This window comes from Lissotriton vulgaris, chromosome 10, assembly GCF_964263255.1.
Source record: "Lissotriton vulgaris chromosome 10, aLisVul1.2, whole genome shotgun sequence".
In the NCBI taxonomy this organism is placed as follows: Eukaryota; Metazoa; Chordata; class Amphibia; order Caudata; family Salamandridae; genus Lissotriton; species Lissotriton vulgaris.
In genome coordinates, this window is record NC_141698.1 from 45,204,274 (window position 1) to 45,218,915 (window position 14,642).

Here is a 14,642-nt window from a genome sequence, read left to right on the forward strand (position 1 = left end):
GCATGTAAAAATGTTAGCTTTATCAACGCAAACGTAATAGAGTGAATTTACATAGAGAGACTGTTCTATGCATTATAGAGCAATACAACAACCATGTTTTATCCATTTTAGATCAGTTATGCTGCAGGACTCTCTATCTTAAGTGACAAACTTCAGTTCCCTTCTTTCTTTCGGACTGTGGGAAGTGCTTCCTTACAAACAGAGCCTTTTGTACAGTTACTTCTTCACTATAGGTGGACATGGATTGGAATTCTGGTCTCGGATAATGACCTCAGTCTCCAGGGCAGCCGTATGTTTAAGGAAGAGGCAGCAAAGAATGGGATTTGCACTGAATTCTTTGAGATTCTCCCTACACAAACTAAAAGGTCCACCTTAGCACATGTAACCAACATTATTCAAAAATCCTCTTCAAATGTAATTGTGTGTTTTGCATTTCCAGTGGATCTTACATTAGTTCTAAATGAGATATCCCTGCAAGGGATCACCAGAAAAATATGGCTTGGAACATCTAGTTGGATTCCTTCACCAGTTTTTTCACAGAGAGATCTCTGGAAAACATTGAATGGCACGCTAGGAATGACAGTGCTAAAGGGAGAACTTCTTGGGTTTAAAGAATTCCTTTACAGCATTGACCCACTAAAGGATACTAATGACATCTTCATGAAGAAATTCTGGGAACAGGTTTTTTACTGCAAATGGAAGGATGTATTTAATGAAACAAATTCCAATAACATGACATTTGTGAATGGATTCTGCACTGGGACAGAGAAGTTGGAATCACTTGATGCTTCAGTGTTTGAGGTGAAAGATGTCACAACCCCCTGCTATGCATACAAAGCCACTTATGCCTTGGCAATGGCACTGCATGATCTACTTCATTGCAGTCATCAGGAAGGTCCATTCCCAAATAAGTCTTGTGCCGATCCTAAGGATTTTCAACCATGGCAGGTGAGTGCACCTTTGTATTGATGCTCTACTGGTTGCTTAATTAAAAGTGAAGATTTTTTCCATGCCATATCACAGTCTCAGAATGTTTCTTACAGACCCAATGCATCTAGGACTTGGCCTTACAAAATTCTTCTTCATCCCTTTTCAAGTCATATTTTCTGGTTTATATACAGATGCTCCACTATGTCAAACATGTTCGCATGAGCAGCTCTTCTGGAAGTGAATTCCTTTTTGATTCAACTGGAGATCCGCCATCACTAATGGAGGTGTTGTATTGGCACATGACATCCAGTGACACCAGCAGTTTTGTAAAAGTGGGAATCTACAATGGCAGAGCTTCAAAAGGCTCAAAGTTGGTCATTAATGAAAGCAGCATTTTATGGGGTGGAAAACATACTGGAGTGAGTATGATTTAGATGTTCTTCACATCCAAAACTGTACCTAACAATAGATAGACAATTTTATGAATGATCAATTTGTACTACAAAATGTACTATAAAATGTGAGTTTTGCCTATACTTATAGAGTTCTCCATCAAAACTGCAGAGTCTCCATGCATGTAAGTATAGATTTTAATAGTCAATGTGTGTGGTGCACACTGCAGTGGGTGGGAAAAGGAGCAGTATTACTACTAAAGGGAATGGTATAAGGGAGAAAAAGAGGGATTTAGGAAGAGTTAGGGAGGGGGTTAGGGAGAGACATCATCCATTCACACAAAAGTAAGCCAGTTGCATTACTCTGGGGGTCAAGACATGTAACTGAATTGATGTAGTAAATTTACACTCGGAGTATGTATCAAATGCAGTAAAGTGTAAACTTCCCTAAAAGTGTAACTTACCTTGTGAATCAGGCCCATTGAGTCATCAGCACTTAAAGAAATACGGTAAAGTACTGAAACTTTTCTCTGATTATTTATCGTCAGCCAATTATTAGTATAAGGAAATATTTTGTCAGCAAAATCTGTGCATTTACACATTTACTGCTATCTGGCTTAATCTGAAGATCAGATGTTCAAATCTTGGTCAGTCCTGTCAGCAGTCAATTTTTTTCTAAGAAGAACCTTAAGCTGAGTAACACTAACACATTATCACATATTATTGGTATTATCAAATCATAACAATAATGCAACATTACTTTGAACCTCTGGATGCCGCTTCTTTTTCTCCTGGTACTGCTAAGTGATCATCGTAGATGATTCATACAAGGCATAAAGGACCTAATAACACTTGTTTCTCATTGAAAGGTTATTTTATTCAACGCAGAACAAGACTGTACAGAATACAAGATACATCATTGGTCATTTTGCTGTCTAGGCTATCAACATGTCAGCCCTTAAACCTCTTATATAGTCAGAGTTATACAATCACATGGATATTCACAAAGTTAACTCTGTGTCTCAGTAATTTGCAGTAATTTACACATTTCATTTACTCTTACACTTTTGATTAATTTTGCAACTTTAGACTATACACAATATCTGTGTGTAAAGGTACCCAGCAGTGTACACATTTCCACTTGTGAAAGTCACATTTAGAATTTAACTTACTGCTTCCAAAAAGACACAGTACTAAGTCCAACACCAGGCATGGCCAACCATTGACACGTCTATTGAGACATTTATTAAATGTCTGTAATTTCCCCTATATTTTACTATAGGAAAATCTACCCCCCTTTCTCGACTAAGGATTCACTCCGTGGTTAAGTATAAGTAAAAAAGTTTATATAACTTGAAAAAAAATGTATGTTAAATATTAATGTAATATATAATTATATACATTTACTTCCCGCTCAAGTCTTCATGTTTAAACCATCTACTGCTCTTCTTCTTTCAGCAGCCAGCTAACTAAATATTCACTTCCCTTCTGTCCTTGCCTACATCTGCCAGTTTCCTTGAACCCTTACTTGTTCTGGTTGGTAGGAATTGAGTTATCATTTGCGAGCCATTAACAACTTGAAATCACTAAATGATTTTAAATCATCTTTCTCAGGTCTACAACTGTAGTCTGGCATAAGGTTATGCACACCTGAATGAATTATTAGCATTTAAATCTTTTTTTTCAGCTTCACAAAATCAGAAACATCAACAATACCTGTGGTGACCTTAAATCTCCTTTTACTAACATAAGGTGTTAATATCTTAACATTAACAACCTCCACTCTTTTCCCTGCTATTGCTATTGGTGCGGGACATGACCACAACAAAGTGACGCAAATTCAGATTCCCAGATTTATTCCTCAGATCTCTTTAAACTCTTTGAATTAACGAAAAGGTGATATACACCACTGCCTGTTCAACATCCATGTCTCACTTCTCTCTCCCAAACAGCCCATTGTAAGAAATTTAGGTTGTGGTTTGACTGGGGTGTGAGCCATTGGCAAGCATCAACCACAGTTCTTGTCAGGGTGAGGCACAAGCCAATTCTACATGAACCTGTCCTCAACCCTCTGGTAGCTTGGCACAGAGAAGTCAGGCGTAACTTAGAGGCAATGAGTAAAGTACAACAGTTCAAACAGTAATACAATGAAAATACCAGACAAATGTGAAAGCACCACACAAAAAGGACCCCACACCAAGTAAGAAAAATAGAACTTTATTTCATAAATAAAACAAGACCAAAATGACATAAATCGAATCAGTAGAACCAGAGATGTGCATTTTTTGTGAAAATAGCACCAAAAAGTGCAAAGCGCCAACAGTAGATATCTGGTTGCACCAGACTGTGACAAAGCCACAAGTTCAGGCGAACAGCAACTGAGCACGGAATAGCTACTGGTACACAATTACACCTGCTGAACAAAGTACCTTAAATCCTGGTTTGCAAATTGTTGCGAAGATTTCTATAAAAAATATTTTGTGCAGTTGATGCGATGCATTGGTTCCAAGATGCAGCGAGGCTGCGATTCGAGGACCTGCCTCATCATAGGGAATTGCGTAAACAGGGCTGGCGTCAGGTTTTTTCACCAAAATGTGTGTGTCTAATTACTTACATGTATTTAGATATTGACACACTGTTTTTTTAATTTTTTACATTTCTTACAAATACCACTTTTGTAAAAAGACACATTTTTATTCTCCATATTGGCCGGAACTCATAGCCTCTCTACCAATTCCCTCTCTACTTCCTTTGAACCACCTTTTCACCTTATCTTTGAATGCAACAGCTTACATGAATCCATAAACACTCCAACAAATGTATTTGTTTTGCTCCAATCATGTGAAACCATTTTGTTTATGTTGCTTCTAAGGCAATGTCTGTCTACACCCTCACATATCTTCTTTGGAAAGAATCATGTGAGTCTCTTTTATTAGCTTATTTAGTTATTTGTTGCTCAGCATCTTCCTCTTTTTTATCGTGTGGTGCCTTGAGAAGATGTTTTTACCATTTCAACACCATTGCATGTAATGCTATCATTTCTGTCTCCCCTTTCATTTTCCAATCTATAGATGTCTGTTCCTTGCTACATTTTATCCTCTCTGTATTTATCCAAAGTCTCAGATTGCAGTCTCTGTGTAGGAAATCAGCTTTTTCTGTGTGGTTACCTCAGATTTTTCACCTTTTTCTGAACCCTATTTTTGCTTGTTTTGGAACTGTGTGTACTTTACGCCTGTTAACCAGGAGCAAACTGCCTGTGCTCCGCCTTTAAACAAGGTTATATTGGCTTATACCTGGTTCCCACATTTGACATGCATGCACGTCCCTAGTATATGGTGTTGAAGTGAACGCAGGGTCTGAATGGGGTCCACAAGTTAAAATACTTGCTATTTTAAAACAGCACAGTTGAAAAACTAATGTTACCATGTCCCTACAGTGACAAGGCTCTTAAAGCCAAATTCAATGTGTCAGACCTAGCTGTCGTATGTAGAAAGTGAGAGAATTGATTAAAATACTAATACTGTGTCTCAGGAATGCGTAAAGTTAGAAAAATAAATACACATTTTTAATAGCTCTTAAAAATCAAATTCCAAGCTGTAGTATAATTCTTAATGAATATTAAGGATTAAGGAAAAGTAAATTATAAATGTAAGCTTTCCCCTACCGGAAGTTCCTGGAGGCTAACTTCCAGCCTGTAGCTAGCCAAGTAAGAGGTTTACAATTCCTCCCAATTGCACACAAAAGGCTACCTGAAAGGGCAGAGGTATCTCCTCTGGGCATATTAGAATATGCAAGAAGGGGGCTGTGGCATTCTGTTTAGGCCTGGGTTTATTCGAATTATGCTTCATAGTTCACCTAATTTGAGAATTTTGTGTTACGAATGTTTTGCAAAATGTCTAAAATTATTTTTGTGCCACTTTGTGTAATTATGCTACTGAACCAAACCATGGGGGTTGAGGCCTTTAACGTCTGATGTTCCTAGGCCCGACCTCTTGTGGGTCCTGAACAACTGAGCCAAGTACTACCCCTTCAGCACTTGACTCACATTGCCTTGACTCACATTGAGTTGAGTATTTCAAGGCTTCTTGGTGGGAGGCATTTGCAAGGTGTATACAGACAAAAATAGATTCAGAATACATCCAGCAACCTCAATAAATGAATGCATAGACAGATATAGTGTTTATATACGAACACAAAGTGAAATACAGCAAAAACACAAACAATATACACAGTCTTCATAAGGCTGGCACACTAACTGTCCAAGAATGGCCCGAGTCTCACTTCCCTGTCTACTGACAGTGGATATTACCTATTTATCCTCTGTAACATTCATGTTAGACCACACTAGTGAAGATGAGTTCCCACAGTGACCTTTTAGAAGACAAGGTGTCCCAGCACTGAAGCAGTATATGTTAGAGCAAGTTCATTCAGACTGGTGTAGCGATATGTCTGTCATTCCAGTAGACTGGGGGAGGTGACTGTGAAGAGCAGTAGTCTTGTTTCTACCAGCACGACAGCTGGCATCCAAGGCACTCCTCTGGTGATGTGGTAAGTTCCTCTCATCCAGGGGTGCACGTCCGTCACCATCTAAGGACTTTCCCGCCCCAACAACAATAACAATAACAATTTACAGAAAATTGTGCAGTTCAAGGGAAAACGTTAACACCACTTCACAGGAACAACAAATGTAGTTTGCTGTGCTATGCAGAAATGCATCCTCGCATCATAAAACACTGTGCAAGGATGCATTTCACAGCAAAATATATTGTTTAGTGATGAATTTTAATTTTGTCTAGTTATCTACAATTTTGTATAATTCTGCCATAATTATGCTAATGCAAATCACATGAAAATCCAACAGCCCCAATTCTGTTGACACCACAGCTTCAAATCCTACCTGCAAGTCCTTTTAGGCACCTGTAGCACTTTGGCACATCTCAAAGGAAGAGAACAGGATGCCTGGACAATGCTTGTGTATCCTCTCTGTGGCTGCTGAAAAACACTTCTTTTACCCTACCAGACCTCTGTCTCTGGCTTCGTTGTGGGTGCAATGACTGCTTCAAACTGGATATATGTGTTAGATGTAGCAGGACACTACTGATTCCCTTATTTAGGCACAATCCTTAGACCCCAAGTTTGGTACGACCAAATACTTTTGCCATCTCGAAACTGCTATGACACATGCTATTTTGGGCCTGGCTGTAGTATGGTAAATGGAAACCACTGAAAATGTGAGTAACGCTTTACCCAGGATCTTTTACCCGATTGGTTAGCGGGAGCCAAGGAGTCACGCACATCGACTAGCTAGTGCGAGGCATAAAAAGGACACAGCAGGGATTCTATACTGAACACTCTTCAGAACTGTGAAAGAATAGAAGAGGATGGGACCAGCTGTCTGTGACCTGAGAGGAGCCCTGAAGGACTGGACCTGCTCCCTCTTGCACCTGTCAGGACTCCCCCAACCCCGTTCCATGTCTGCATCATTTGCCAACTGACCCCGGTAATCATGGCTCAATTAGGTGCGTTTGACGTATAGTTATATGTGAATTCCTCTGGTGTTCCTTGTTATGTCGCCATAATCGTTTTATGGAGTATTCCTGGACTATAGTTAGCGTTTATCACGATATATGTCTGGAACTTCAAAAGCTTTTTGTGGTTCTCACTGTGTATTACTTTTGATGTTGCCAATGCTTGTTCAGACCTTTGATTAGCTGGAACACCAAGCACGTTGCTTGGACGAATGACTTCCTTTAGGGCTAAGCAGCCATCATGCCCCCATGATTGTGCAGGAGAGGCTTGCCATGTGTCTTCAACTGGCAACCCTGATATAAATTCACTGCTTCGCACTTGTCAGTGCTTGCCTTTGTTTTCTGTTGCAACATGAGTTCTTGGTTGCCTCCCATCTCCTCATGTCAGCTTCTTTGGACCCCTTTGGCTTGTTTTTGACTCCAGCACCCTTCTGATTCATCGGCAGCAGTACTCTTATTTAGCTAAGTGGAGCACGCTTCTTGGGAAGACACTGCATGTGTTTTTGGGTTGCATATTGTGGACAAAGCAAGCCGCGCTGTAACATTGAAAACAGAGGGGCAGATTGGCAAGCCCCTTGTGCCTCTTTTACGCTGCCGTTGCGTCCCTTTTGTAACACAGTGGCGGCGCAAAAGATGCGCCATGTTGTGAGGTATTTACAACGTGATGCATCTCCCAGATGCGTCACGTTGTAAAGCCCTGTGCCAGAAGGAGGTGTTCCATCGCGCGGGGGGGGGGCATTCCGGCACAGGAACGCCTCCCAAAAGTGGCAAGATTTCACTCAGTCACTTTTGGACTCATGCTGCGTCAAAACCCTGCGCCTGCTTGAAGCAGGCTTAAGGATTGACGCAGCATTGTGGAGATAGAACCCCCCAGAGCATTGCTGGAGCTGCGTCGCGCTTGCGACGCAACTCCAGCAATGTGCCGCTTTTACAGCACTGATGCGTGACACATCTGTGCTGTTTTTGCCCCATGGTGCGCCGCATTATAAATGCGCCACATCCAGGGTGGCGGAGCTGTGGCGCACAATTACTGGCGCATCCCTGACGATATGCAGGGATGCGCCAGTAATTGTAAATCTGCCCCAGAGACTTTGTGTGATTATGAACACTTCAAAAATGAATTATTGAACAGTCTGCAATGAGTGTTTATGGGCGATATGTTGAACTAATTGATCCGTGTCCTCTTGATTTGAAGCTCTTTGGCATCACGTTTGAAATATAGACAGACTCCGGTTTTGGACAAGTAGACAATAATGTTGAAACCTTAAATAGGTTCTCTATCATTATGTTCATGTTAATGCTTACAGCTCCGATATGCATCAGAGCCAGTCCTTTTATGTTCCTTTTTGTTAGGTTTTTTTTTCAGCATTCTGCCACCTGTTAGCAATTTTTGAGCACTCATCACCCCTTCAGACGTCCTGCTTTTCAGGTGAGTGGACACACTCTCCCAGCACCCAGGACAATAACCTGAACTTCAACGGTCAGTTGGCTGTCCTCCTGTGTGGCTACAGGGACTCAACAAGCTGCAAGAATTCTTCTCCTGAAAGTATCCAACTGACCACTGGCAACAGGACCTGGACTGAACTCTACTGTTGGCTTCTGCCTGTAACCCTTTGGACTCTAAATGTCTCTCCTTAGGTTCTCGGGTTTTAAAATTGACTCTTGATTGGTTCAGCACCAGAACAAGTCTGGAAACTTTTGAAAAGGTTTCCACTAGATTAGTCGGCTTTAGAAACATTTTAAATCTTTTTGACTTCCAGATGTTTATCAGGACCAATACGCTTGATGTATCCAGCCTAGGCTCCATCACGGTCAGCCTGAAATTGCACCTTGGTTCTGTTCTACTATAACCACTGACGGTCAATGAAGCATAACATTTTTGTGCTGCTATTTCTATATAAAACTTTAAAAATTCTTTCTGGTTCTTCATATTGGATTTTTGTTATTTTGATGTCATTTTGTTTATTAAGTTTAGCCCTACATTTCTAATTTTGTTGCTTTGTGCTTTGTGTTTTTACTTTATCACTGTTTTGGTTTTGACTCCAGCACCCTTCTGATTCATCGGCAGCAGTACTCTTATTTAGCTAAGTGGAGCACGCTTCTTGGGAAGACACTGCATGTGTTTTTGGGTTGCATATTGTGGACAAAGCAAGCCGTGCTGTAACATTGAAAACAGAGGAGCAGATTTACAATCCCCTTGCGTCTCTTTTACACTGCTGTTGCGTCACTTTTGTGACGCAGTGGCGGCGCAAAAGATGCGCCATTGTGTGAGGTATTTACAACGTGACGCATCTCCCAGATGCGTCACGTTGTAAAGCCCTGCGCTAGAAGGAGGTGTTCCATCGCGCGGGGGGGCATTCCGGCGCAGGAACGCCTCCCAAAAGTGGCTGAATGAAATCTACAAGTTTTCACTCAGTCACTTTTAGGCCAATGCTGCGTCAAAACCCTGCGCCTGCTTGAAGCAGGCTTAAGGATTGACGCAGCATTGTGGAGATAAAACCCCCCAGAGCATTGCTGGAGCTGCGTCGCGCTTGCGACGCAACTCCAGCAATGTGCACCTTTTACGGCACAGATGCGTGACGTATCTGTGCTGTTTTTGCCCCATGGTGCGCCGCTTTATAAATGCGGCACATCCATGGTGGCGGAGCTGTGGCGCACGACTACTGGCGCATCCCTGGCGATATGCAGGGATGCGCCAGTAATTGTAAATCTGCCCCAGAGACTTTGTGTGATTGTGAACACTTCAAAAATGAATTATTGAACAGACTGCAATGAGTGTTTATGGGCGATATGTTGAACTAATTGATCCGTGTCCTCTTGATTTGAAGCTCTTTGGCATCACGTTTGAAATATAGACAGACTCCGGTTTTGGACAAGTAGACAATAATGTTGAAACCTTAAATAGGTTCTCTATCATTATGTTCATGTTAATGCTTACAGCTCCGATATGCATCAGAGCCAGTCCTTTTATGTTCCTTTTTGTTAGGTTTTTTTTCAGCATTCTGCCACCTGTTAGCAATTTTTGAGCACTCATCACCCCTTCAGACGTCCTGCTTTTCAGGTGAGTGGACACACTCTCCCAGCACCCAGGACAATAACCTGAACTTCTACGGTCAGTTGGCCGACCTCCTGTGTGGCTACAGGGACTCAACAAGCTGCAAGAATTCTTCTCCTGAAAGTATCCAACTGACCACTGGCAACAGGACCTGGACTGAACTCTACTGTTGGCTTCTGCCTGTAACCCTTTGGACTCTAAATGTCTCTCCTTAGGTTCTCGGGTTTTAAAATTGACTCTTGATTGGTTCAGCACCAGAACAAGTCTGGAAACTTTTGAAAAGGTTTCCACTAGATTAGTCGGCTTTAGAAACATTTTAAATCTTTTTGACTTCCAGATGTTTATCAGGACCAATACGCTTGATGTATCCAGCCTAGGCTCCATCACGGTCAGCCTGAAATTGCACCTTGGTTCTGTTCTACTATAACCACTGACGGTCAATGAAGCATAACATTTTTGTGCTGCTATTTCTATATAAAACTTTAAAAATTCTTTCTGGTTCTTCATATTGGATTTTTGTTATTTTGATGTCATTTTGTTTATTAAGTTTAGCCCTACATTTCTAATTTTGTTGCTTTGTGCTTTGTGTTTTTACTTTATCACTGTTTTGGTTTTGACTCCAGCACCCTTCTGATTCATCGGCAGCAGTACTCTTATTTAGCTAAGTGGAGCACGCTTCTTGGGAAGACACTGCATGTGTTTTTGGGTTGCATATTGTGGACAAAGCAAGCCGTGCTGTAACATTGAAAACAGAGGAGCAGATTTACAATCCCCTTGCGTCTCTTTTACACTGCTGTTGCGTCACTTTTGTGACGCAGTGGCGGCGCAAAAGATGCGCCATTGTGTGAGGTATTTACAACGTGACGCATCTCCCAGATGCGTCACGTTGTAAAGCCCTGCGCTAGAAGGAGGTGTTCCATCGCGCGGGGGGGCATTCCGGCGCAGGAACGCCTCCCAAAAGTGGCTGAATGAAATCTACAAGTTTTCACTCAGTCACTTTTAGGCCAATGCTGCGTCAAAACCCTGCGCCTGCTTGAAGCAGGCTTAAGGATTGACGCAGCATTGTGGAGATAAAACCCCCCAGAGCATTGCTGGAGCTGCGTCGCGCTTGCGACGCAACTCCAGCAATGTGCACCTTTTACGGCACAGATGCGTGACGTATCTGTGCTGTTTTTGCCCCATGGTGCGCCGCTTTATAAATGCGGCACATCCATGGTGGCGGAGCTGTGGCGCACGACTACTGGCGCATCCCTGGCGATATGCAGGGATGCGCCAGTAATTGTAAATCTGCCCCAGAGACTTTGTGTGATTGTGAACACTTCAAAAATGAATTATTGAACAGACTGCAATGAGTGTTTATGGGCGATATGTTGAACTAATTGATCCGTGTCCTCTTGATTTGAAGCTCTTTGGCATCACGTTTGAAATATAGACAGACTCCGGTTTTGGACAAGTAGACAATAATGTTGAAACCTTAAATAGGTTCTCTATCATTATGTTCATGTTAATGCTTACAGCTCCGATATGCATCAGAGCCATTCCTTTTATGTTCCTTTTTGTTAGGTTTTTTTTCAGCATTCTGCCACCTGTTAGCAATTTTTGAGCACTCATCACCCCTTCAGACGTCCTGCTTTTCAGGTGAGTGGACACACTCTCCCAGCACCCAGGACAATAACCTGAACTTCTACGGTCAGTTGGCCGACCTCCTGTGTGGCTACAGGGACTCAACAAGCTGCAAGAATTCTTCTCCTGAAAGTATCCAACTGACCACTGGCAACAGGACCTGGACTGAACTCTACTGTTGGCTTCTGCCTGTAACCCTTTGGACTCTAAATGTCTCTCCTTAGGTTCTCGGGTTTTAAAATTGACTCTTTTGATTGGTTCAGCACCAGAACAAGTCTGGAAACTTTTGAAAAGGTTTCCACCAGATTAGTCGGCTTTAGAAACATTTTAAATCTTTTTGACTTCCAGATGTTTATCAGGACCAATACGCTTGATGTATCCAGCCTAGGCTCCATCACGGTCAGCCTGAAATTGCACCTTGGTTCTGTTCTACTATAACCACTGACGGTCAATGAAGCATAACATTTTTGTACTGCTATTTCTATATAAAACTTTAAAAATTCTTTCTGGTTCTTCATATTGGATTTTTGTTATTTTGATGTCATTTTGTTTATTAAGTTTAGCCCTATATTTCTAATTGTGTTGCTTGGTGCTTTGTGTTTTTACTTTATCACTGTTTTGGTACTGCATACATACTTTCCACGTTGCCCTAGTTTGAGTCTGTGTTCTTTGTACCATAGCTACCAGAGGGTACTTCCCAGGTTCATTCAGTGACTGTCAGGGTTCACCCTGTGAAAGAGTTATAATTATTCCTGGAGGTGGGAAGTCTTCCACCCCAATAATAATCCAATTTTATTCTTGGATCTTCTTGCATCCTCTTCTAGTTCTCCTTCTCCATACTTTACTTCTTCATTCCCTACTCTGTTTTGTCGCTTTATCTTTTTTTACTTGAGATGTCATTATTGTTTTATTCTCTTGTTTCATATGTATTTTTATTGACGCCCATATGCATCATCTCTTGCCTCTCGACCACTAGTCCGATCCCTTCTAAGACATCACCCTGTTAATTCGCCCGCATCTTTGGAAGTTTCAGGCACACGTCCACAGCTGGAATGTTGGGTTCTAATAAACCATGAGTTGTGTAGACTAGAGAAAAACAGCAATTAGCCTCAGTGGAAGGAGACACGAAAGATCTACTGTTTTGGGCTATGTGGGTAAGTCAAAAGTTCAAGAGGAAGGGAACAGCAGTAGTGGGTATGTCCCAGAGTAAAACATATGATTTGGTTTAAAGATGAACATGGAGCTACCCTAGTGTTGTAGGGGGTTCTAGGGCATCTTTGAAGGGACAAAGTACTTAATGTGAATATTGGCAGGAGGAAGGAGTAGGCAAAGTTTTGTTTGGTTGCACAACTGATAAAATAAGGGACATTCAGGAAGTCAAACTTGGAAAGGAAGAAGTGGAATGGGACACTGAGACATGGCAATGAAAGTAAGAAAGCAATATTTAGAGAAGGAGAGAAAATGGATTGCATGGAACATTTAAGTATAGGAATATGGGTCTCTAACTTAAGTATGAGGCAGGAGTAGAGGAGCCCCACAGTCTTGTATTCTTGGGTACCACTCTAATTATCCTAAACACATAGCGTTTCTGTTGTGGCATATTCTGGTATGTCTCAATTATGTCTAAATTACTTGGGCAGCTCTGATCTAATTTGATTACATGGTCCAACATGATTATTCATTTTATAAATTATTTCACGCTTTAACTACTGTTGCCACTCCAGGTTCCTCTGTCAGTCTGCAGTGAACACTGTGCTCCGGGATACAGAAAATCTGCTATGACAGGGCATCCAGTGTGCTGCTTCTTTTGTGTGCCCTGTCCAGATGGGAGTATCATCAATCAAACAGGTGGGTTCAGTGTTATAGAAAAATATCAGATTGTACAAAGGCTTTCAATCATAGCTGAATATAAAGATACATTTGAAATGTTTACTACTTTGTTTCACAGAAAGCAGTGAATAATATCCACAGAAAAAAATGGATCTCCCCATCATCAGGTGTAAGAAATGTAACATCTTGTAACAACAAGACACTGACAAGAAGTAAAAGGCAGCATTATAATATGTATCACGCACTGGGATGAAACTAGAGAGGGAATCAGTGTGGAAGAAGGTTCAATGTATGGGATGGAGACAGTGAATGGATCAGTTTGAGTGCATGAATGGGCAACTGTTGCAAAAATGGATGGTTGGATGGGCACACATAGGAAATCATCATCATTTGAGTAGAGAACTCCAACATTTTTTCCTTAACTATGTTAGCCTACTAATCAATGGAAAAGTGCCTGTGCTTCTCCTTTCAAGATGCTGGAATTGGTATACTCTTAATTGGTTTAGTTAACTTACCTGTATGCCCTAGTATATGGTACAAAGTGTACCCAGGACCTGTATATTAAATATTACTAGAGAACTGCAGTACCTATTGTGCTGTCCACTACAGTGACAGTGTAAAACATGGCTTTAGGAATATCACTAAAGCTTTAATATTGCAGTTAACTACTGCTATCCAACCTGTAAAAATAAACAATTTTGTCACTGTTATTTAGGCCGTAAGGTATGGTATATGGTGTTTAAATGTAGGACATGTAGAAATGTAAGCTAAACATGTTCTTGCAGTGAAAATGCCCCAAAAGCTATTTTCACTATAGCAAGGCTTGCTTTTCCATGGGAAAGCACTGGGATGCAATATTCAATTTAATAATGATATCTCCCGTTACGAAATAGAATTTAATTTTTTGACTTTTTGTAATATTTATTAAAAGCCCAATTGGTGAAGTCAGATTTTTATAAAAAAATAAGGAAAATGTACTTTAAGAAAGTTACCTTTTCCTGCCTAAATCCTCTGGAGACTAATTTGCATTAGCCTTCTTCTGCAGCCATCTGAGTGCTCAAATCTGAAATAAGATGTGAAAACTGCTGTCTGTGCAGAATACGAAGGACGAGGTTTAAGGAGGTGCTTCTGTTACTCTGGCAGGAAGACAATTTGAACAGTGCTCAGGAACTTACATTTCTTCAAAAGGAAATCCCTGGTAATAGGCAGATGTCAGATGACACCTGTCTCGGCCCCTTCATTGTTTTTGCCAGTTAGTCAAGCTCCATTCATCGCAGGGCAGGA

At 41.2% G+C, this 14,642-nt stretch overlaps 1 protein-coding gene across 1 annotated transcript in view; it reads left to right on the plus strand.

The window, feature by feature from the left end:
- LOC147684535 (extracellular calcium-sensing receptor-like) overlaps positions 1-14,642 on the plus strand; it is a 78,488-nt gene that overhangs the window by 39,209 nt on the left and 24,637 nt on the right. The window contains exons 4-6 of the mRNA XM_086939695.1: positions 112-948; positions 1,122-1,349; positions 13,253-13,376. Coding sequence (XP_086795821.1) covers positions 112-948; positions 1,122-1,349; positions 13,253-13,376 — 1,189 coding nt within the window. The remainder of the gene's footprint in view (positions 1-111; positions 949-1,121; positions 1,350-13,252; positions 13,377-14,642) is intronic.